The sequence below is a fragment of the Lycium barbarum genome, chromosome 3 (genome assembly GCF_019175385.1).
Source record: "Lycium barbarum isolate Lr01 chromosome 3, ASM1917538v2, whole genome shotgun sequence".
Taxonomy (NCBI): Eukaryota; Viridiplantae; Streptophyta; class Magnoliopsida; order Solanales; family Solanaceae; genus Lycium; species Lycium barbarum.
The window spans coordinates 93,756,213-93,780,577 of record NC_083339.1 but is presented as its reverse complement, the minus strand read 5'-3'; the positions used below and the strand labels follow the sequence as shown (position 1 = coordinate 93,780,577).

The following is a 24,365-nucleotide window of genomic DNA, read 5'->3' as shown; positions in this document are numbered from 1 at the left end:
CTTTGAGAAAAAAGTAGATCTTTGATGGCTTTTTGGTTATATAAAACTCCGACTATTTAATTAAGGATAAAACTGGAAGAAAATAATTAATGCCTTTTTGGTTTGGTGAAATACTACTTATTTTGAAACACAATGAAAAAGTAAAAACACCACTTATTATGAGACAGAGAAGTATATTTGTGGCTCTAAATTATTTCATTAAGAATAAAAAGAGAAGTTTTAAATTAAATTACTTTTAAATATAATAATATATTATTATTTTTAGACAGATTAAAAAGAAAAATGTATAAGGTAAATTGAGATGGAGGATGTAAAACTCAATGGTATAGCGATAGCCGATAAAATGAAAATTGAGAAACCATTAAGGAGATTTGATGACTTGTCTAATCTTGGGGACTGAACTGCTGTTTCTTGTCCTTTTCCAACAGTTTCTTGGAATTCCCAACAGTTTCTTAGCAAATTCAGTAGAAACGTTAATTCATCAAAGGCTCTTCCATATCCATTTTTTCCCCAACTTCCCCACATACCCATATCAAGAACCATGGACTTCAACTCTTGTTCTCCAAATACCATTCCAGTTGTCTCCACTTTTGCTTCACCATTTGAGGCTTCTCCTGACCAAAATGGTTCTACCAGAAAACCCCTTAGTTTGTGGCCTGGAATGTATCACTCTCCTGTGACTAATGCTCTTTGGGAAACAAGGTCTAAAATATTTGAAAGACTTCTTGATCCACCACTTGATGCTCCTCCACAAAGTGAATTGCTTACTAAAACCCCATCAGAGAGCAGGACTTCAATTATTTATAATTTCTCAACTGATTATATATTGAGAGAACAGTATAGGGATCCATGGAATGAGGTCAGAATTGGCAAGTTGCTTGAAGATCTCGATGCCCTTGCTGGCACCATTTCTGTCAAGGTACATACTTTTTTATTAAGAAAGATAGTTTATTATCCGTAAAAGTTTCATATTTGATTCATTTTGTATGTGTTTATTTGCATTGCTGCATAACATTTGAACTTTTCATGGGTTGAATTTACAAGTCTATGGGTTGGTTGTGCTGTTTCTGTTGTATGTAGATGCTTATCTTCCTTCACTTTTTCTTGCGTTTCCATATATTTCAAATGCCTGATTCTATTGGCAAAACTGTTTATGGATATGGGTTCCACTAAATGATACTTTTATTTTGTCAATAAGTTCCGTTAAATGATACTTTCTCAGTCCTTTTTTGCATATCATGTTATGCAGATAACCTGTTGGGTATCAATACTGTGTTTGATGATACCCGTTATTACCAAGTTGCTTATCTTGTTATGCTTGGGGCCACTGAAAAGGGGATAGTGCTAAGTATGTGCTCACTACCAAGTTGCATTTCTTGTTATGTTGCCACCATCGAATAGGGAATAATGGCAAATATGCAATACCCATTATAGTGGTATTATGGTATATGTATGCTCTAGAGTGAACAGAATACTTTTTTTGACAGAGATTTTTCTGAAGTCCTTTTTGCTAAAACCAAGATATAAACTGCAGAATGTTTAGGTCATGTAAGTCAATTTTCAGTTTATTGTTTTTCTTCAGCATATGACTCGACTTCCTAAAATTGGATTTTATGGAATAGTATCAGCAAGTTATCAAATGAAACATCCAACACTTATCTTTTCATTGTTGGTACTGGTGAACATATTAATTTTTGGAAGGACAAGTGGTTCGGCAATGGTGCTGATGCACGTTAGTTAACGTATGCCGGTTAGTCATCCATGGCGAGAGGACGGGCAAAAGGTCAGGCGAAAGAACAACAACCAGTTAAGGGACAAGGGTGTGGCAGGGGAAGGCCTCGCAAGGTACCCTTAGCGACACTTGTGAACTCTGTAGGTAAGTGTGATGAACCCAACCAGATTTCTACTGTAGAGTCGGAATCTCCAAAATAGAATGCACCACTCGCTCCGGCTGCTGCTGGCCCTTCAGTGAGTCACACTGAGGTGGCTAAGAAGCTGATTCTCCGTCCTAAAACCCTGGAGGAGCAAGAATGACACCAGTGGCGAAAGAAGTGTCAGGCAATGGATCCATGGTATCTAAGAACAAGGAGAAAATGCCAGAGTATACTAACCCTAACCCAGCTTAGGCAGGCTGACAATTGGGTCAACCTATTCAAGGATAACAGGGTTGCAGCTAATGGTATGGCTCTAACCTATATTCCTCCTGTAATTATTGATGGCGTTGTTGTAGCTAAACTTGAAGAGGAAGATGTGAAAGTTGAATTAGATAAATGGAAATGCGCCCTAATTGCGTATTTCTTTGGGGAATGCCCTGGGTACAATGCTATGTCGTGATATATTTCTCAGAATTGGGCTAATGTGGCTACCCTAATTTGTATCTGCACAATGATGGGCACTTCATCATCAAATTCTTATCTGTGGATATGCATGAAATTCTCTGTGTTGGGCCATATACCATTAATAATAGGCCGATGGTATTGAAACCTTGGAAGAAGCATTTTGATCTTAGCACTGAGTTTGTTGCAGAGATTCCACTGTAGGTACAATTTCCCAAATTGCCTTTGGACTGTTGGAGCTTGGGGTCTTTGAGCAGGATTGCAAGCACTATTGGGACCCCAATCTTTGCAGATGAATGCACCACAAAACAAACTAGACTATCATATGCCAGGATGCTAATTGAGGTGAATGTGACAAAACCATTACCAGATGAGGTAATGGTCATGGACCCTAGTGGTCAACAGCTTAGTCAAGATGTTACCTATGAATGGAAACCTGATTTTCTGCCCTAAATGCCAAAGGATAGGGCATATTTGCAAGGAACAGTCTGTAGTGCAGAAACCAGCTCCACCAAGGAAGAGGAGGCATGGTAAACAAGTTGCTCAAGAATGGAAGTCTACAGGAATCATCCTCCCTGACCCTGCTGAGACTAGCCAAGAGCCTTTACCTCAAGAAGCAGTGGTGGTTGGGGAAATACACGTGCAGACAATTCCAGTACAACAAGGGGTGCGTAAGACTCCTACAGCTGCTATTCAAGAGTTGCTAGTAACAAGCACACCAGCACAAGCTTCTTCAAGTTGCATACCTGGAACCAGTGTTATCAAAAGCGAAAAGCGCAAAAAAGCTCTAAGGTCAACTGGGGCTTTAAGCGCAAAGCGCAAATAAAGCGTGGGCTTTAATGAAAAAAAGCGCAATGGTGCAAAAATACAAATATATTGTTACGCGGCGCCTTCCTGAGACTTCTTGGAAGGGCGACGTAAGGCTAAGCAACCGATGATTCCAAGGTTACTGTCCGCCAACCGGGGTCCCCTCCGCACGCTAGACGAGACTGTCAGTGCCGTGCGGGAAAACCAATGTCAAGAGCAATTGAGAGAACAGGAAAGTGAATTGAGAAAAGAGTTGTTTGCATTAATGAAAGCTATTACAAAGAAAGCAAGCGGTGTCGAGGGGGAGAGACACCAGTACAGAGAATTGATTGCTTGCTTGAAAGTTTTGATTGCTTGATCCCCCCTAATAATGCTTTAAAAATAAAAACCCAAGTCATAGAACCAGACATAGACTTGCTAGAGAATCACAACCAAAAATACATAAAGTAAACTACTCTATAATTACAACAAAAGAGACCTAACTAGAGCAGGTCCATGTGCACCCTTGGTCGGGGCACTGCCGTGCGCGCAGGGCATGGTGCGCGCGCGCACTGGGGCGCAGGCACTAGGCGCTGAGCGCTGGCACTGTAGCAGAGCTGCATTGTCACTGGGCACGCGTTGAGGCACGGCCAGCGCAGGGGCGCGAGCGAGGGACATTGATGGGGTGACATTGGCAAAAGCAACCTTGTCACTTGGGGCGTCCGAGACCACGGGGCCGTCCATGGCGCTAGGCGCTGAGAGGCTTGCCATGGCGCCATGGGGCGCGCCCAAGGGGTCATGGGGCATGGCTGGAAAGCCGCCCATGACATTCTCCCCCACCTGAGTTGGCGACGTCCTCGGCGCCTTGCTTGCAAGATAGTCATCGATCAGGTGCTTGTAGGCTTTGAGGCTGGTGCCCCTCTCCCACGCATTCTCTTCAGCATCACATCCCAGCCATTTCACCAGGAACTCTTGGTGATCTTTCCTTGAGGCATGTATGACTCGATCGTTGAGGATAGCTTCTACTACCCTTTTTCCCAGTTGCTTGTGGGCCTCGAATACTGGGTATTGTGAGCTGGCTGCGTGAAGGGTCTTCTGTGTCTTCTCGAAAAGGCTTTAAAAGACTGACATGGAACACAGGATGAATCTTCCACCAAGCTGGGGTATCCACCCGGTATGCTACCTTCCCGATGCGCCTCTCAATGGACAGAGGGCCAATGTATTTTTGCAACAGGCGAGGGTCGTGGACCCCTGCAAATAGGTATCTCTTGGGGATCTTCACCATCACCTTGTCCCCAACCTGATATTCCACAAAGCGACGATTCTGATCAGCATGTCTCTTCATCCGCTTTTGTGCTTTTACCAGATAGCTCCGCACTATCTCTAGATTCTGCTTCCATTCTTTTGAGAAACTAGCTGCTCGTGGAGATTTGGCCATGTTCGGGGCATTCACAGTGTGTGGGAGTAGCGGTTGCTGCCTGGTAACAATTTCAAAAGCGCTCCTATTTGTGCTAGAGCTCTTTTGTGAGTTGAAACACAGTTGGGCCGCATCCAATAGCTTCACCCAATTCTTCTGCGAGCCGGTAACAAAGTGCCGCAAGTATTCCTCCAACATGCCATTGAACCGCTCCGTCTGACCATCGGATTGCGGGTGAAAACTCGAGCTGTGGCTCAATTTAGACCCCAAGCACTTAAAGAGCTGGGTCCAAAAGTTGCTGGTGAAGCGAGAGTCGCGGTCACTAACAATATCCTTGGGCAGACCCCAATATTTGACAACATGGGTGAAGAAGAGTCGAGCTGTCTCCTCTGCTGATATATACTTGGGTGCTGCAATGAAAGTAGCATACTTAGAAAACCGATCAACCACGACTAAGATAGTCGTGAGATCTCCAACCTTGGGCAAGCCGGTGATGAAATCCAGTGAGACGCTTTCCCAAGGCCTCTTTGGGACAGGTAAGGGCTCCAACAGGCCCGCTTGTGTCAAACGGTCAGACTTGTCTTTCTGGCATACTAAGCAAGTCTTCACATACTGAGCGACATCATCTGCCATCTGGGGCCAATAATATGCACGGCGTAGCAATGCCATGGTACGTTCTTCTCCAGGGTGGCCTGCCCATAGAGTATCGTGACATTCCATCAGGAGAGTTCTCCGCAAATATCCTTCTTTAGGAACGTAAAGGCGGTTCCCTTTTGCTTTTAGGAACCCATCTTCCATGTAGAACTGGCGAGTTTTTCCTTGACCGGCTAGGTCAACCAAATACTGTGCCGAAGGGTCCTTGGTGAGAAGGCCCTGGTTTTGATCTTTTATGGTGGTAGCCACCTCGCTCCCCCTAAGGGTGGCAAGCAGGCATACCGATGCTAGATCGGCCCTTCGACTCAGTGCATCCGCAACATGATTGGTCTTCCCACTTCGATATTCCAGATTGAAGTGAAATTCCGCTAGAAGTTCCTGCCATCTAGCCTGGCGGCCATTTAGGTTTGGATGGGTCATAAAGTGACTGACAGCCGTGTTGTCCGTCTTCACCACGAAAGGGGAGCCCAGAAGATAGTGCCTCCAAAGGCGCAAGCAATGGACGACAGCCAATAATTCTTTCTCATGAGCCGCATAGCGCCGTTCCGCATCTTTCAATTTTCGACTTTCGTAGGCCACCGGGTGCCCCTCTTGTAGCAAGACTCCGCCCAAGGCGTAATCAGAGGCATCCGTCTCTACTTCGAAGGGTCTGGTCAAGTCGGGCAAGGCCAAAACAGGGCTACTAGACATAGCCACCTTTAGTGAGTTGAAAGCGTCTGCTCTCTTTGGCGACCAGTCCCAAGGTGTGATCTTCTTGAGGAGCTCTGTCAGTGGTAATGCAATGAGGGAGTAGTTCTTGACGAACCGTCGATAAAAGTTGCATAGGCCAAGGAACGCCCTCAAGGCATGGATATCCTTGGGTGGTGGCCAATCTGTGACAGCCTTGATCTTTTGTTGGTCCATCTTGATGCGACCTTCTTCAACAACATGCCCAAGGAAGTCAATCTGTCTCTGAGCAAAGGAGCATTTGGATAGCTTTACGTACAATTCATGCTCCCGCAACCGAGTTAGGACTTTCCTTAGGTGCTCCAGGTGTTCGCCTAACGTTTTGCTGTACACCACAATGTCGTCCAGGTATACCACCACAAATTCATCAATGTATTCTCGAAAGACCTGGTTCATTAGAGTGCAAAACGTGGCTGGAGCATTGGTCAGACCGAACGGCATGACCAGGAAGTCGAACGAGCCATATCTTGTTACACATGTCGTCTTAGACTCGTCTCCTTCCGCAATGCGGACTTGCCAATAACCTGTCTTCAGGTCTATTTTGGTGAACACTGTGGCACCGCCCAGTCTGTCAAACAAGTCCGCCATTAGTGGTATGGGGTACTTGTTCTTCACGGTGATCTTGTTGAGGGCCCTATAGTCAACACAAAGTCTTAGGGTGCCATCGTGTTTCTTTTGGAATAGTACGGGTGACCCGTAAGGTGACTTGGAGGGCACGATGATCCCCGTGTCCAGCATCTCCGTCAACTGTCTCCGAAGCTCGGTGAGTTCGGGTTGTGACATTCTGTAGGGTGCCCGGGAAAGTGGCTTCGCACCCGGCACTAATTCAATTTCATAATCGACCGTCCGCCTAGGCGGGAGTCGTTTCGGCATGTCTTGCGGCATGACATCCTCAAATTCCTTTATGAGCTCCTTCACGGGCATTGGAATGGGACCCGAAAAACGCTCAATCTCTTCAATGCAAAGGGTAGCTAGGAACGTGGGTTCTTGTCGCTGGACCCCCTTCTTCAGCTGCAATGCAGAGATATTACCTGAAGCCATCTTTATGGTTGTGCATGGGACAATGCAGGGTTTGGCCGCGTTTTCTCCCATCATCAGAAGCACATCCGCGTAGGGTATGGGAATGATGTTAGTTTGTCTCATGAATTCCAACCCCACTATCAAGTCGAAGTCATCAATGATCACTACCCGCAAGTCGAACTTGCCCTCATAAGGACCCATCTTTACCGGCACTCCTTTGGCTATCCCACCCACCAATTGGGGCGGTGAGTTGATAGCTTTGACACGACCTTTACCCTTTCCAACAACTAGGCCAAGGCGTTCTACTTCTGTGGTGGCCAGATAGTTGTGCGTAGCACCTGTGTCTATCATGGCCTTAATAGGTTTGCCATTTACTCTCAAGTCGACAAACATCAGGGTCTTCTCCTTGCTGGGAGGAGGCCCGTTGCCTGCCTTTGTCTTTCCCCTCTTGGCAGTCGAGCTTGGGTCTTTCTTTTTGCATAGGCCGGCACTGGTGCCCTCTACAGCATTGGAAATGGAACAAACAAGTGCATTGAAGGCACCTATTGGTTCTGTCTGATCCGCATCATCCTCATCATCGTCCGTCCCATCATCCAGAATTTGATGGGCGTTCATCTGTGCCTGTGGGCATTCATTGTTCCAATGTGGTCCGCCGCAATGACGACATCCTGAGGGGGGCTTCCGCCCCCGATCATTATTATGAGATGCAACACTATTGCTGCCTGAGGAGGAACCTTTAGATTTGGTCACACTGCGATCTCCCCCACTTCGGCTGGGGCCAGCATTGTAGGATTGGCCCCCTTTGAATCCCCCACGGGCCGGTGGTTGAGGTCTATCCTTTCGAGCATCCACTTGGTAGTCACTGAGGCATTCCGCAGCTTGAATAGCTTTGGGCAAGGAATCCACCCTTTGTCTTTGTATTTCCATGCGGGCATAGGGTTTCAAACCTTCCATGAACGTGAAAAGCTTGTCCTTGTCGCCCATGTCCCTTATGTTCAGCATGAGTGCAGAGAACTCGCGGACATAATCTCGGACTGACTTCGTTTGCCTGAGTTCCCGAAGTTTCCTCCGTGCATTATACTCGACGTTCTCGGGGAAGAACTGTAAACGAATGGCTGCTTTTAGTTCTTCCCATGTCTCAAGAGCATCCTCACCTGCCTTGATAGCTTCATATTTCACACGCCACCAGAGTTTGGCGTCGCCTTGTAAATACATGGCAGCAGTTGCTACCTTCTTGGGCTCCTCCAGTTCTCCCACAGCGTCGAAGTACTGCTCGATGTCAAAGATGAAATTTTTCACTTCTTTGGCGTTTCGAGCACCCTGGTGGGGCTTTGGTTCAGGAATCTTGAGTTTCTGGGGTGCCGCGGCAATGTTTGCCGCGCCCCCAATAGGATTGCCCCCTCCTCGGAGTAGGCCCTGCAAGGCAGCGTTGACAACATTGAGCTGATTAGTCAAGTTGTCGATGGTTACTTGCATGGCAGTCATTCTATCTGCCTCCTGAGTCCTGTGGGCCAGGTCCTCATCTGTTTGTGCGGCAGCCGTCTGTGTGGCTGCATCAGTGTCAGTAGCAATATTTACAATGTCTTGTTCGGCCTGCCGCATCCTGCGGTCCAGGTCCTCCACCTTTTCGGTCACGGGTCGAAATCTATTGACCGCAGTTTCCAAAATCAAGAGGCGGTCTCCATGGTTCACCATGGTCAGAAAATGATAACAATAGCAACGTGTTCCCTCGTCCGATGTCGAGCCTAAGCTCTGATACCAACTGTTACGCGGCGCCTTCCTGAGACTTCTTGGAAGGGCGACGTAAGGCTAAGCAACCGATGATTCCAAGGTTACTGTCCGCCAACCGGAGTCCCCTCCGCACGCTAGACGAGACTGTCAGTGCCGTGCGGGAAAACCAATGTCAATAGCAATTGAGAGAACAGGAAAGTGAATTGAGAAAAGAGTTGTTTGCATTAATGAAAGCTATTACAAAGAAAGCAAGCGGTGTCGAGGGGGAGAGACACCAGTACAGAGAATTGATTGCTTGCTTGAAAGTTTTGATTGCTTGATCCCCCCTAATAATGCTTTAAAAATAAAAACCCAAGTCATAGAACTAGACATAGACTTGCTAGAGAATCACAACCAAAAATACATAAAGTAAACTACTCTATAATTACAACAAAAGAGACCTAACTAGAGCAGGTCCATGTGCACCCTTGGTCGGGGCACTGCCGTGCGCGCAGGGCATGGTGCGCGCGCGCACTGGGGCGCAGGCACTAGGCGCTGAGCGCTGGCACTGTAGCAGAGCTGCATTGTCACTGGGCACGCGTTGAGGCACGGCCAGCGCAAGGGCGCGAGCGAGGGACATTGATGGGGTGACATTGGCAGAAGCAACCTTGTCACTTGGGGCGTCCGAGACCACGGGGCCGTCCATGGCGCTAGGCGCTGAGAGGCTTGCCATGGCGCCATGGGGCGCGCCCAAGGGGTCATGGGGCATGGCTGGAAAGCCGCCCATGACAATATATATGTTTAGTCCAAGATTGAAAATAATAAGCATGAACAACAAATATATGGACAAAGAAATTGTAAAAGTATTACGATAAAGTGAAATATCAATCATCCAATGTCACCTCTCCAAGAGAGGCTCATTGGCAAGGAAAAGTATGTCTTAGAGCCTTGATGATGACACTGAAGCGCACATAAAGCGAGGCGAAGCGCTCAACATGTTTTGAGCCTCGCTTCAGGGCTTAAGCGCGCTTAAAGCGCGCCTTTGATAACACTGCCTGGAACTACCCTTGAGTTCAACCTGGCTAATTTCCCAGTTCTTGCTGCTGTTCCAACCAGGAATGGATATTAATCCCTGAGCAAAGGAAAGTGTAACACTTCTGCTTTACCTGTGGATAGAGGTGAGGCAGCACTCACTGTTTAATATGACTTGGTTGTTTTGGAACATTAGAGGAAGAAATAAAAGGTATAAGTAGGAGGAGTGGAGTTAAAGAACACAGCATGACCAGGAGGCTGAATAACATAGTCCCAGGATGGAAAGTACTTGCTAACAACCAACATGCTGTCAATGGAAGGATTTGGTTCTTGTGGGGTCCAAATTGGTTTGAAGTCAGTCCCATACAGACACCATCATTACTGATTCATTGCAAGGTTAGCGATAGATCATCAGATGACCAATGTATTATCACTGTCATTTATTCTTTCAACACTGTTGAACTGAGGAAAATCCGTGGCAAGAGTTGAAGGTATTAGCTCAGGGTGTCACTCAGCCATGGCTCATAAGTGGTGACTTTGATGTTGTACTGCACCTTAATGACAGATTGTTTGGCAATCCTGTGACCCTACATGAAGTTCAGGATTTCTCTGAGTGTATCCAAAATATTGATGTTCATGAACTTCCTTGGCATGGTGCGTATTACACATGGTCCAACAGGCAGCAGGGCTCAGAGAGGATAACTAACAGAATTGACAGATCCTTTGGTAACTTTGAATGGATGCTCAAATGGGGACAAGTCTCAACACTTTATGATCTTCCATTAATTTCTGATCGTGCCCCCATGTTGATTAAACTGCAGCAACAACAAAGACCTAGATATATTCCATTCAAATTTTTCAATGTCGGGCAGACCATGAGAATTTTCTCCAACTTGTGAGTGATAAATGGCAGGTGCAAAAAGCTTCTAGCAAAATGCAGAATGTGTGGCTCAAGTTGAAATCTTTACAGCTAACTCTGAGATTGCTTAACACCCAAGAGTTTAAATTCATCAGACTTAAAATTGACAAAACCAAAGAGGACCTAGTAGTATTGCAAGAACAACAGGCTAAACAAGCTGATGATTCTCTGATACAATAAGAAAAGCAAGCTCTGATTAATTTGGAGAAATGGTCATTGATTGAGGAAAGTGCACTCAAGCAGAAGTCTAGGGTAAAATGGGTCAAGCTGGGAGACTCAAATAATAAATAATTCTCTGATGCTACTAGTATAGAGAGGAACCACAGGAGCCAAGTTCTTGAACTCACATCTCTGGCTGGTATTAAGTTGCATGATTCTGAGAAGATCAAGGAGGAATTTGTTATGTTCTACAAGGGGTTGATGGGGGCCTCAGCGGCTACTCTCCCAGTTGTATGCAAAAACACTCTGAGGAAAGGGCCTATACTCACTCATCAACAAAGACTGGATCTGTGTGCTGAGGTGACTGAGGATGACATCTATACTGCTTTGAAGGCTATAGGGGATGATAAAGCTCCACATATAAATGAATTTAATGCTTTATTCTTTAAAAAGTCATGGCATATTATAAAGGACGATATCATAGCAACAGTTAAGGAATTTTTTGTTACTGGTTCTCTATATGCTCCTGGTAATTGCACTATTGTATCTCTAGTTCCTAAGTTCCTAAGACTAAGTGTCCTGCAAATGTTAAAGAGTTTAGGCCAATAGCCTGCTGTTCAGTTCTCTATAAGATCATCTCCAAGATTCTAGCTAATGGGCTTCATGCTGTCGTTGACTCTCTGATCTGTGATGCCCAAGCTGGATTTATTCCAAGTAGAAATATCTCTGACAACATTATTTTGGCTCATGAGTTAGTTAAAGGATACAGTAGGAAGAACATCTTTGCTAGATGTATGATCAAAATAGATCTACAAAAAGCTTATAATTAAGTTGAATGGGTGTATTTAGAATAGGTGATGCCAGAATTAGGCTTTACTCATATGTTCACTACTTGGGTTTTGGCTTGTGTCAAAACTGTGAGTTACTCCATTATTGTTAATGGAGAACACACTCCAGCATCTCCAGCAGCTAGGGGGCTCAGGCAGGGTGACCCCATGTCGCCATACCTTAACGTGCTAAACTGGGAGTCACATATTATGCTTTGCAGATGATCTTTTGTTGTTCTCTAAGGGTGACCTGAACTCTGTATTGGCAATGCAACAATGTTTGTTGAAGTTCTCAACAAAAGCTCTTAGGTCAGCTGGGGCTTTAAGCGCAAAGCGCAAATAAAGCGTGGGCTTTAATGAAAAAAGGTGCAATGGTGCAAAAATACAAACATATATATATGTTTAGCCCAAGACTAATAATTATAAGCACGAATAACAAATATATGGCAAAGAAATTGTAAAACCATTACAATAAAGTGAAATATCAATTATCTAGTGTCACCTCTTCAATAGAGGCTCATTGGTAAGGAAAAATATGTCTTAGAGCCTTGATGATGAGACTGAAGCGCACATAAAGCGAGGCGAAGCGCTCAACATGTTTTGAGCCTCACTTTAGGGCTTAAGCGCGCCTTTGACAACAATGCCTCTGGCCTCCAAGCTAATATAGGTAAGAGTTCAATATATTTTGGGGGTGTTCCTCAAGATATTAAATCTCAAATCCTTCAACAGTTGGGATTCTCTCTTGGTGATCTTCCTTTCAAAAACCTTGGTATTCCCATGTCCGCTAAAAAGTTGTCTGTTCTGCAATGGTACCCCCTTATAGAAAGAATCACTGCCAAAATATCAACCTGAACAGCTAAAAAACTGTCATATATTGGTAGTGTTCAGTTGGTGCAGTCTGTCCCCTTTGGGGTGCAAGCTTATTGGGCTCAATTGTTTCTAATCCCCTCCAAGGTGCTGAAACGGATTGATGGATACTGTAGGAGCTACATATGGTCAGGGGAAGGTGTAATTACTAAAAAAACATTAGTAGCTTGGCAGAGCATGTGTAGTCCTAAATCTGCAGGAGGATTGAACTTGATTCACTTACAGAAATGGAACCAAGCTGCTGTGGCAAAGCTGCATTGGGACCTTGCTCATAAAGAAGATAAGCTATGGGTCAAATGTAAGTCAAATGTATTCATACTTACTACATTAGGGGTCAACAGTTGAGTGTGTGTCCAATACCTCAAACTGCTAGTTGGATGAGAAGGAAAATCGTGGCTGCTAGAAGTATCATGTTGCAACTGGGTGCATCTCCTTCTCCTGGCCAGGGCTTGATCAGGAAATATTATCTTCAATTGCTAGGAGATCTGCCAAGGATATCATGGAAATGTGTAATGTTTGCCAATCATGCAAGGCCAAAAGCTTGCTTCACTATGTGGCTTTGTATGCACCAGAGATTGTTAACAGCGGATAGGTTGATAAAATGGGGTCTTGAGGCTACTAAAACTTCATGAGCATCTATTTGTTCACTGTCCTGTTGCAAGGGCTTTGTGGACAAGAGTACTAATCAATAGAAGGGGGTTTTATGCTACTACTTGGTCTGACTTCTTGCATTGGTGCATCAGTAATGGCAAAGGCAGGACTCAGCAAGCTCGGCTATTCAAAATGATTGTTGCTGAGGTGACCTATAACCTGTGGATGGAGAGGAATCAATGACTGTTTGAGCAAAGGAGTACTGTAGTGGAAAAACTGGCCAAGGATCTGGCATATGTGTGTATTGTCCGTGCCCCTCCTGGGGTTCAAGCTTTAGTTCATGGTTTATCATTTTAGTAGCTATACTGATCCCATTTAGGTGTAGTTTATGTTAATTTTAGACCTGAGTGGGCTGAGCTAAAACTGTAATGTTTGCACTGGTAACACATAAAAGTCCATTAGTTACCAAAAAATAAAGTGGTTCGGCAATGCTGCCCTGGATAAATGTCTATGCTGCCATCTATCAGCTGAATTGTCACAATAACTCAAGCATAGCCCGAAACAGGACGGGAATAGCTGGAACTTAACTCTCAGGAGGAACATAAATGATTGGGAACTTGAGGAGCTTCAGAACTTTTTAGCAAGACTGTAGGATTGTCTTGTTAATGAATACACAAGACAGACTCAAAAATGGGGTGATGCAAATGATGGGACATTCACTGTAAATAGATTCAGGGTTCGGGGTTCAGGGTTTCAGGGTTTAGGATTTAGGGTTTGGGCTTGTTAGACAGTTGGGCCTGGAATAAAAATTGGAAGACTAAACTTCCTATGAAAGTTATCTGTTTCAATTGGATAGCCCTCCAAGGTGCATGTTTGACACAGGACAACATCAACAGAAGGAACTTCCAGATGGCAAACAGATGCTACATGTGCCACCAAGCTGGATAGGTATCTTTTTTTTTTTTTTTTTTTTTTTTTTTTTCTGCAATGTACAGCTACAAATGATATTTGGACTCAGTTGGGTCATGCCCAAGTAATCTGAGGGAGGCAGTAGAAAGCTGGAGCAGATGGAAAGTTGGTAAAGCCATCAGAAAAGTCTGGAACATGGTACCAGCAAGCATTTTTTGGGTTGTATGGACAGAAAGTATCACAGATGTTTTGTTGGAATTTTCAACTCCTAATCATTCCCTTGAAGCAAAATTTCTTTTACTTATAATTAGTTTGTTCAAGCTTTTCACTGTAAATTCTTCAGTTCAATTCTTAGATTTGTTTAGCTCCATGAGAATAGGCTAGCTGGTATGCATAGGGTCTATTTGCACCTTTTTGTAATCCTTATGGATCTGTTAGCATCTTCTTGATGCCATTAATAAAATCACTTCATATCAAAAAAGTATTTGGAACTTTTTATTTAGAAAGTGACATTCTTGGGTGCTAGCTTAAGCACTTCACCATGTTATTAGAATGTGCCTGCTAAACTTGCTGTTGGTTGAATCAGCATTGCTCGGACATTGATAGCATGACAAGACCACTCTATTTGGTGACTGCTTCCGTTGATAAAATGGTGCTGAAGAAGCCAATCAATGTCGACACAGATCTGAAAATGGTTGGTGCAGTTATTTGGGTGGGCTTTTCTTCCATTGAAATTCAACTTGACGTTATACAGCCAGCAGATGGTATTTTCTCAAACTGAATTCATTTACTGGCATTGTGCAACATTTTTCAAGGTCATTAGCTGCTCCTCTCAAGTGTATCAACTAATATCTTTTAGTAAACCACTTTCATACTTACAAAAAAAAGTATCTTTTAGTTACCCACAAAGACTGACTTAAAGAGGACTTTACCATATTCATATTGTATCTAGTATGTGAATTGGTTAGGTTCAAAAACAATGATGACCAAGCCTAAACCTGGTTTTGAGACCTAATCTATCTTTTTCTCATTTTAAGTCCATTTCAGCTTGTTAAATATCATGTTAATGATCCTATTTAAACGTTTCATCTTTGACTTAATCCTTATGACAGGGTAATTAATAGTTTCAGTATGCTGCACGCTGTCATCCCCCATTTACTTGATACCCAATTCGTGAATGTAGATATTTTCTCCTTATAGGAACTACTACTTCTTTCTTCAACCCTGGCCACATAATCTACTGCTTTTTGTACTGTTATGACAAATGGGAACCTTGGGAATGTTCTTTCCTTCTATATGCTGCTATTCTCACATCTCTCTTCCTTTCTCACTCAGAGCGCTTATCTCTACCATCAACACCACCGAGACTCCCATTTTTGGTACAATTTTCCTTTTTATTAAACCTACAAAAAGAGCTTATGCTTTATAACTAAGTCTTCAATAAATATAGTGGTGAACTAAAAGCGATTTTAGTCTCTCGGTCATTGCCTATTGCTTGCTTGACTCTCTTATTCTCTGTCTCGTCAAATCTTTTATTCCTTTGATAACTAAATTCCACAAAATAACTTTACATTTTATGTGTTCATCTTTGTCAACTCTAGGCTCGTTCTTCTTTCAACATTTGAAAATTCTAGTTTAACTTGGAATATTTTCTTACAGGGAGTAGTGACCCCTCAGAAGCAGTTGCTCTGACAGCAAACTTCATTTTTGTTGCTCGTGACTACAAGACAGGGAAAGCTGCTCAGGTGAATCGATTGTGTCCCGAGACAGAAGCAGAAAAGCTGCTCTATGAAGCAGCAGAAGCTAGAAATAACCTTAGAAAAAGAAAGAGAGGTGGAGATAAAAAGGAGATTGAAAATGGGGGAGTTAACAGACTTGAAGAACTATTAGCTGAAGGTAGAATATTCTGTGACATGCCAGCATTGGCAGATAGGGACACCATTCTTCTCAGAGATACGCGCCTTGAAAATTCTTTGATTTGTCAGCCCCAGCAAAGAAATATTCATGGTCGGATCTTTGGGGGATTCCTGATGCTCAGAGCATTCGAACTTGCATTTTCAACAGCTTATGCTTTTGCTGGCCTGATGCCATCCTTCCTAGAGGTTGATCATGTTAATTTCCTTAGGCCTGTGAGTGCACCATCTTTAACATCTCCTTTTCACTTATCACTGTTAAGTTGATTCATAGTAGAGCTATTTCATTTTTTTTTCTTTAGAGGGGGTAGGACGTGTCTCGCACCAACTCCAGAATACCTTACCAACAACACCAGCATAGCTAATACCTGTTACCCATGAACAAAACTAGTACGAGGATGGTTATTCTTTCCTCCATCACTAGAATACCTGTTAGCTACATACAAATTGAAAATGCAAGGAACTGTTCTTCGTTCCTCCAGCGCTAAGTACTTTTCACTACTGATCAGTTGAATCATATTCAATCACATTAGCGGGTAGAAAGGGTCCGGTTTTTGTATGTGAACATGGAAAAGATGAAATAATACTACCACGTCCGTTCAGCTTATGTGACGACATTTCCTCTTTATTTCATTCCAAAAAGAATGGCAGCTTTCTAAATTTGGGAATAATTTGAGTTAAACTTCCCGCTTTAACCTATTAAACTTCAATGGTGGGAGTATATGTTAAAGGAAATTGTCACTCAATCACTAGCGTCCTTTGAGGGGCAAAAAGAGTGGAGTGTATCTGTTGAAGGTTGTGCGCTCACCAAATAATGTATGAGGGACCTGGTTATGCACCAGTTCCCTTATGCCATTATGTAAAGGACACAGGATGTTACCGTGGAAAATTCCTTGTTCAAGGGATTAAAAATCACGACCTACTCCAGTAGGATTTCAACTCCACTGCACCGAGCAACTTTAGGTTACAACTCTATCGTAAGCTAGGAATTAACTCCCATAATCCCTCACCCTTACCATAGTGCTTATGCAACCTAGGAATTAACCCCCGTAGTCCTTCCACACTTACAATACTTCGATTGCAAGCACCTCCACTTGACTAACTCTAGCCAAGGACCACTAATACACCTAGACTAACTCTAGCCTAGTGTACCACTCAAAAGCTTGAGGAAACACACTTCCAACAAGCAAACTTTGAGAATTTAAGATACCTACAAGCAGTTTCTAAACAAGAAAAGTAGGTTTTCAGTTTAAGCACAAATGAACAAAAATTTACAACAACCTAAAGAACAGAGACTAAACTCATATCAGGATCTGGTTCTTCAGCTTGAAAATAATTTTGTTCTTGAGAGATCCTGAGAACTTGTGACGGCAACTTTGCATGATTTAGATTAGGTTTTCAAGACTGTCTCAATATGTTGCCAACATGTTGTATATATAGTGGGAGCATGTGGGATGGATAGAGACCACTCATTCACTTTGACCTAAAGCATGGGCCAACTGACAGCTATACTTATGTGCAGCAAGTGGCTCGGCTTTACAGTTGTTCCCTACTGACGGTGCAAGGTGCACAGAGAGCAGGTTGCAGACCAGGTCTCTATCTGGTTTTGAAAATAGTTTGACAATCATCAAAACACGAGTGCACTTGGAACTATCAATTTCCCCCTTTTTGATGATGACAAACTCATAGACTGATGTTCTCCTGAGAACCAGCTTCCCATTTGTTCCCCCTGCGAAGCAGACCATCATTATCAAGGCACCTGCAACATGTTAGCAACATAATACCAATTTCAACTGGAAGACAAAAATTGTCACAATATCATCACATATCAATCTTCCAGTTCTTCCTCCTTGCTCAGCACATCTTCCCCCTTAATCACCGCATGTTCAGTTCAGTTCACTTTTAGCTCACAATTATATCTTCCCCTTTTTGGCATCATCAAAAAGATTAAAGCACAGCAACAAGAAGTTTAGATATATTAACTCAGAGCCAGGAACACAACAATATGCCACTAGAAAGATCAGCATAAGTGCAGATAGTAATCAATTCAGTATAAAATGATAGTTAAACTGCAAATCTGCCAAAATTCAGGAAAAGGTGGCTTCAATTTTATGCAAAAGGGATGGGGGCTAGGAAGGATTTTCAGGTCAGTGTAGAGACTTGAAGGGGCTGAGTAATTATAGGTCAATTTCTATGGGCTTGACGATCCTTTATCATCTCATCTCTGAGTGTGTCCACTTGAATTCTCAACTGATCCCTCTCTGCCCGTAGCTTCTCAAGTTCTTCTTCTGCTTCTCACCCAAAACCTAGTGCTTTCAATCGTTCAGCTAGTTAGGCTTTTAGAAGGGCATTTTCCTCCTTGAGTTATTTGATCTCTGCATTTGCCGCTTCTTGAGCTTTAAGTAGAATTGAGAGGGTGGATGGACTTTCAGCACTTGGTCCCTGTGGCACAAACTCACACTTCTTCAGGGTGGCTAGAGAGAACACATGGTCTTTAGTTCCAAGGAGGTTCTACCAGTTCTTACATTAAAGTGCACAAGGACTTTCGTTAAGAAAAATTCATATGGGAGATCAGGTCCTCCTTGCACAATTCGCGTCGCCTTACTCATTCTCTCTATCATGATGGCAGGCAAATTGATTGGTTCAAAAGATGTAAGAGCTTCTATTAGAGCCAGGTCTGCTATCGTGACGGTAGATCGTCCCTCCATCCTTGGCAAAAGCACTTTGCTGACAAGCTCGAAGACTAGTTGATGCTCAAGCTTAAGCTCATTCTTACAGAGACTAGCTTCTGCTGCTGACCTTGCAACTTTGACGATGACCTTTTTGAAATTTGGAGATCTCTCGTCTGCTGCAGCTCTCAGTCCAACTATCTTTACTCCCAAGATTTCCCCAAGTATCGACTCAGTGAGCACAAACTTTATCAGATTCGCTGTTAGGGCCAGAGCATGATCATTTATACAGAGCAAATTCTCATAGAATTCAACCACTTCGGCTTCATATACACGTGGTGGTGGTTGAGTAAAGAGATGGCTCCACTCCTGAACTCCACCATTTCCATCAAGTCTTTCATGCCAGGCTCCTCTTTCAGATTGACATCAAAGACTCTTCCAAAGAGAACATTTTGTTTTTGTAGGTTCTCGTTATTCTTTCTTCCTTCCACTTCACCGTTTTTCCTCTTGGAGGAACCTGGTCTCTCACTTGTACTCATCTTTCTTTTCTTGAGTAATGATAGGGCACTTGGTTCCTCTCCTCTCTTCTCTTCTCGGCTTTGAAGACGCATGTTTTCACTCAAATCACCTTCCAACTTTGGGTCAGGCAAATGCTTATTTTCACTTAGCATTTCTTTCTTTGAATTTTTCCGTATCAAAGGTGTCTCCTCTTTATCTTCAAAGTCCTCACCACTTGGCATTTATGTGGTACAACGAGAACTTGAGTCATCAGATTTTCCATTCTTGCCACCTATGTGATCATATGTTCCCTTTTGACCAAAGATCGCCGACAGGGATGCAATGTTCCTAGTCGTTCTACGCTTGCTGGGTTTTGAAGGAACGGGTATAGGGAAGGCTGAAGTTGCTTCATTTATGTCATGATCAGAGAAAGTTGAGTGCGTTGAGGGTGATGATTTGGACTCCATTTGCTCAGGCTTGACAAGGATTGGTGATATTTGATAAGCACTTGGTGACAAGACAGAAAAGTGAAGAGTTTAGGCGAGTATTGTACAAGAGATATGTTCAAATGAAGTCCTGAAGTTCGAAGATTTTGGAAAAGTAAAGACAGAGCAGGATGAGAAGAAGTGTCCTTTAAATAGTTAGAGGTGGCACTTTAGGATAGGTGCAAGAGGGAACAACTGATTTGTTCAAGAAGGAAGTGACGATTTGATACGGACATTCTTTTGAATTTTCTTAGAAGAGGAAAGGACACATGAAGTATCTGGCAATTTTCGCAGTTCGAATACATTTATGAGTACTGAAAGAATTACTGACCTGAGATACAGAGACCACGTCTCTGATTAGAATTTTTAAAGTATCAGGCCATCACTGTGAACTGTGTAGAATTTCTTATGCTTGAATTCTCCTGATCTTTCCATGCATGTATACCTGTAATGGTAAGTGAGTTAGACATAACCAAAAAACACTTGTCAACAGTGTACCGCTGTACTTATTGTAGCTATTTTGAGTGATGCCTTTTTGCAGCATTGTTTATAAGAGATCCTTCCTTTTATCATCACACCACACACATCCTGCTCCGAGGGCTTTGAGGGAAGATTTTTTAACCATAGTTGCACCTCGGAGCTATCACAGTTCATCAGTTTATACTGATTGCTTCTTCTTTCTCCCACCCTGTTAAGCGATGCTAGTGATTGGATTTGGGAACCCAAACCAGCTTAGGTCCTTTGTAGTTATAGAAGGGGTGAATCAGTAGTTATAGAAGGGGTGAATCAGACTACTTTTAGCCCATACTGGCAGCACATTCCTTCTCTTCTTCAAATGTCCTTTCTTTTGAGGACCTGCTCCTTTCACTCTAGTTCCCTTCTTGACAACACTCCTATTCTTTTGAACAACATCAACCTTTATCTTGTATGGCTCTTGGTGACGACTTGTTTGCCCGCGAGGAAGAGATGGCTGCTCTTTAGTTGTGGGAACATATTTGCTGTGGAGATCATAGGGCATCTTCTCCTTCTCAAAGCCAAGTCCTCTTCTGCCATTTCCATTTTTAGACCAGGTCCACTTGAGAGTTTTGTCAAGGTCGATCTTAGCCCTTTCCAGATCTTTTCTTAGCAGTTCGTTTTTCTCAATTTCAGTAGTAAGACTTGACTTTACTTTCTTTAGTTCAGCTTCAAGCTTTAAGGAAGTCTCACTTGCTGCTCCTCTTCTTTAAAGGAGGTTTCCATCTCTTTTCTTACTTGACATTGCAACAAGATATTTTGTTGGTTTGTCTCAAACACCTGTTTCTCCATTTCGTTTGTTATCATGCACAGGTCCTGCTTATCCAGTTTTATTTCATCAAGAGCAAGATTCAGCTTCTTGCTCTCAGCAACCAGAGCATGATAAGCGTCAATTAACACACTTGACAGTTATATGAGTTTTTTCTTAGAGCAATCTCTCAGGTTTTTCTTTAGATCGAAGAAATTTACCTCTTTGTTCTCATCATCAACATCACTTGTGTCAAATTCAGCCATGAGTGCAAGGTCTGACTTACGCTCAGTTGCTCCATCGTCAAATGCCATCATGGACAAGTCCCCTTTGTCATTTTCTTCCTCAGACTCACTTAAGGAGTCTCCCCGGGCTGCAAGTGCTTGCTTCACAATCTCATCAGTGGCCTCTTTTCTTCTAAAACACCTGTCGGGGACCTGGTTCCTCTTGGCAGTTCTGTCATAATTGTCCTGCTTGGTTTGAGGACAATCCTTTATGAAATGAACAAGTTTCCCACACTTGTGACAGGAGTAGTCGTTTCTGTTGGGGTTTCCTGTTTTGGAGAACATGCCCTTTTTTCTTTATCATCTTGTGAAACCTCTGTGTGAGATAAGCCATTTCGAAGTCATCATCACTGGACTCTCCCTTTGCAGCTTGGAGAACCAGGCTCTTCTCCTTCTTCACCTCATTCTTTTCTGCCTTCTTTATGGTTATCTTCATCTCATAGTCTTGAGGTTTCCAATAAGCTCATCCACGGTCAACGTGTCTAGATCTTTGGCTTCAGAGATAGCATTTACCTTGCTATCCCAAGAGTCAAGATACACCAAGCATCTTCCTTACCAGCTTGGTAGTTGTGATGACTTCGAGAGAGAGTGGAGCTCATTGATTATGGAGGTGAATCTGGTGTGCATCTCATGAATAGATTCATTCGCTTTCATTTTGAACATCTCATATTCAGTGGTGAGCATGTCGATCTTGGAGTTTTTTACCTGAGTTGTTCCTTCATGAGCAGTTTGGAGAGCTTCCCAGATCTCTTTTGCTGATGAACAAGCTGAGACACGATCATACTCATCTAGTCCTATTCCACACACAAAAATCTTCTTGGCTTTATAGTTCTTCTCTACTTTCTTCCTATCAGCTTCATTGTATTCTTTTCTTGTTTTGACAGTGGTCTTTTTACCATCTTCACTTGTGTGAACTGGATATAGGGACCATCACAGATGATATCCCAAAGCTCTGAAGCTTCGGCGATGATGAAGTTGTGTATTCTTGTCTTCCACCACCCATAATATTTTTCGTTAAATCTGGGTGGCCTGGTGAAAGACTGTCCTTCTTCCATATTTGGTGGGGCTGCCGTTTTACAACTAGGTGTTAACCTTTTAGAAAGCACCAGCTCTGATACCAATTGTTTAAGGTTGTGGGCTCACCAAATAATGTATAAGGGACCTAGTTGTGTACCAGTTCCCTTATGCAATGCAGTATGTAAAGGACACAGGATATTACCGTGAAAAATTCCTTGTTCAAGGGATTAAAAATCACGACCTACCCCAGTAGGATTTCAACTCCACTACACCGAGCAACTTTACGTTACAACTCTTATCATAAGTTAGGAATTAACTCCCATAATCCCTCACTCTTACAATAACGCTTATACAACCTAGGAACTAATCCCTGTAGTCCCTCCATACTTGCAATACTCCGATTACAAGTACCTCCACTTGATTAACTCTAGCCAAGGACCACTAATACACCTAGACTAACTCTAGCCTAGTTACCACTCAAAAGCTTGAGGAAACACACTTCCAACAAGCACACTTTGAGAATTTAAGATACCTACAAGCAGCTTCTAAACAAGAAGAGTAGGTTTTCAGTTTAAGAACAAATGAACAAAGATTTACAACAACCTAAAGAACAGAGACTAAACTCATATCAGGATCTGGTTCTTCAGCTTGAAAGTAACTTTGTTCTTGAGAGATCTTGAGAACTTGTGACGGCAGTTTTGCACGATTTAGATTAGGTTTTCAAATCTGTCTCAATATGTTCCCAACATGTTGTATATATAGTGGGAGTATGTGGGATGGATAGAGACCACTCATTCACTTTGACCTAAAGCATGGGCCAACTCACAACTATACTTGTGTGCAGCAAGTGGCTCAGCTTTACAGCTATTCCCTACTGACGATGCAAGGTGCACAGAGAGCAGGTTGTAGACCAAGTCTCTATGTGGTTCTGAAAATAGTTTGACAATCATCAAAACACTAGTGCACTTGGAACTATCAGTATCATTTTAACATTATACTTTCCAGGTTTATTCCACTGGTGCATTTTTTCCTGTTGCAGGTAGATGTTGGAGACTTTTTACGTTTCAAATCATGTGTACTTTACACTGAACATGAGGATACTGATCAACCTCTGATCAATGTAGAAGTTGTTGCTCATGTTACTAGGCCAGAGCAGAGGTCTAGTGAGGTATATTGTGAACTTCTATGAAACAGACTACTCTCGCTGTCCATTTTATATGACACTTATTATTTTTTAGTCTGTTCAATGGAGAAAGACACCTTTAAATTTTTAACTTTCAACTTTCAACTTTCCATTTTATACATAATGGTATGCTCTTATAGCCATAGAAATGTCATTGCATGTTTAAAACCACAGCATCTAAGGGTAATTTTTGTTTGTGTTGACAGTATATCCTTCTTTTTTAAACTCCGAGTTTAGTCAGACGCCGGTTTATAAAATAAAACCGAGGGACTAGTTAATGCTTTAGCAGAAATATTAGGCGCTTGCTAATGTAGCAATCTACAAAATCCTGGAACTGCTCTTATTCTCTAAACCCAAATGCAGGTATCTAATAGGTTCTACTTCACATTTACTGTGCGTCCAGAGGCTAAGGCCACAAATATTCATTTCAGGATCCGGAAGGTTGTCCCGGCTACAGAAGAAGAAGCTCGTAGGGTTCTGGAACGCATGGATGCTGATCATCTGCAGTCAATTAAGTATACACCAACAAATGAACATGTCTTAGAAAACTAGAAGATGCCAGTTGGGTTTTAACCTGTAAGTGAGAAAGTCCATAGAAATTCATACTGAAAGACCAAAGACCTGACTTAACTACCAGATTATTTGTATGATGAATCACAGTTCTAAACTTGAAAAGAGCCTTTATGCTCAAGTTCCATTGCAGCGATCAGGAGTTGTATATCCAGCTTAGGCTGGTATTGCCAATTATAGTCATTTCTTGACTTGATTTTGAGTGATTTGTGGTGGAACTCAGTTCTAAAATATTATTCTGTTGATAATGTTTTATGGCTTTCCAAAATACCAGTAGCTCTTTGAAAACTTCGTTAAAGTGGAATGGGGAATCAACTATTGAATTCATGGGTTTGCAAATGCCAAAAGAAATTACTGAATGCATTTCTAGGACCAGAAAAAACTGTCCAGCCGGTGTTTACACTAACTCAACAAGTACATAACATGTTTCTTAAATGCACTGTTATCACTAAATCAGATTTAGTTAATATACATCTCACTTCAACTTATCACTTAATAAATTAATATGGTGTGGTGTAAATATTGACACTCT

General features: G+C 42.7%; 1 protein-coding gene across 4 annotated transcripts; it reads left to right on the top strand.

The window, feature by feature from the left end:
* Positions 1-363: 363 nt before the first annotated feature.
* Positions 364-24,101, top strand: LOC132631621 (acyl-coenzyme A thioesterase 2, chloroplastic). 4 transcript variants are annotated; one of them, XR_009578920.1, is made up of 6 exons: positions 364-919; positions 14,540-14,717; positions 15,613-16,082; positions 22,925-22,982; positions 23,120-23,248; positions 23,695-24,101. XR_009578920.1 is itself a non-coding variant. In XM_060347265.1 (5 exons), exons 1-5 carry the CDS (start codon positions 542-544, stop codon positions 23,734-23,736), a joined length of 1,197 nt encoding a protein of 398 aa, XP_060203248.1. In that variant the 5' UTR covers positions 366-541; the 3' UTR covers positions 23,737-24,101. The 4 variants fall into 4 exon arrangements, 2 of the variants coding, with proteins under 2 accessions (XP_060203248.1, XP_060203247.1); XR_009578919.1 differs by having other exon boundaries at positions 365-919; positions 23,627-23,767; XM_060347265.1 differs by lacking the exon at positions 22,925-22,982 and having other exon boundaries at positions 366-919.
* The last annotated feature ends 264 nt before the right edge of the window (positions 24,102-24,365 follow it).

Excerpts from the sequence above, each read along its gene's own strand:
- LOC132631621 (XM_060347264.1), top strand. The coding sequence starts at position 542 with ATGGACTTCAACTCTTGTTCTCCAAATACCATTCCAGTTGTCTCCACT. Across the intron at positions 14,718-15,612 it reads CGTTATACAGCCAGCAGATG|GGAGTAGTGACCCCTCAGAA; the intron begins GTATTTTCTCAA and ends ATTTTCTTACAG. Across the intron at positions 23,249-23,626 it reads CAGAGCAGAGGTCTAGTGAG|GTATCTAATAGGTTCTACTT; the intron begins GTATATTGTGAA and ends ACCCAAATGCAG.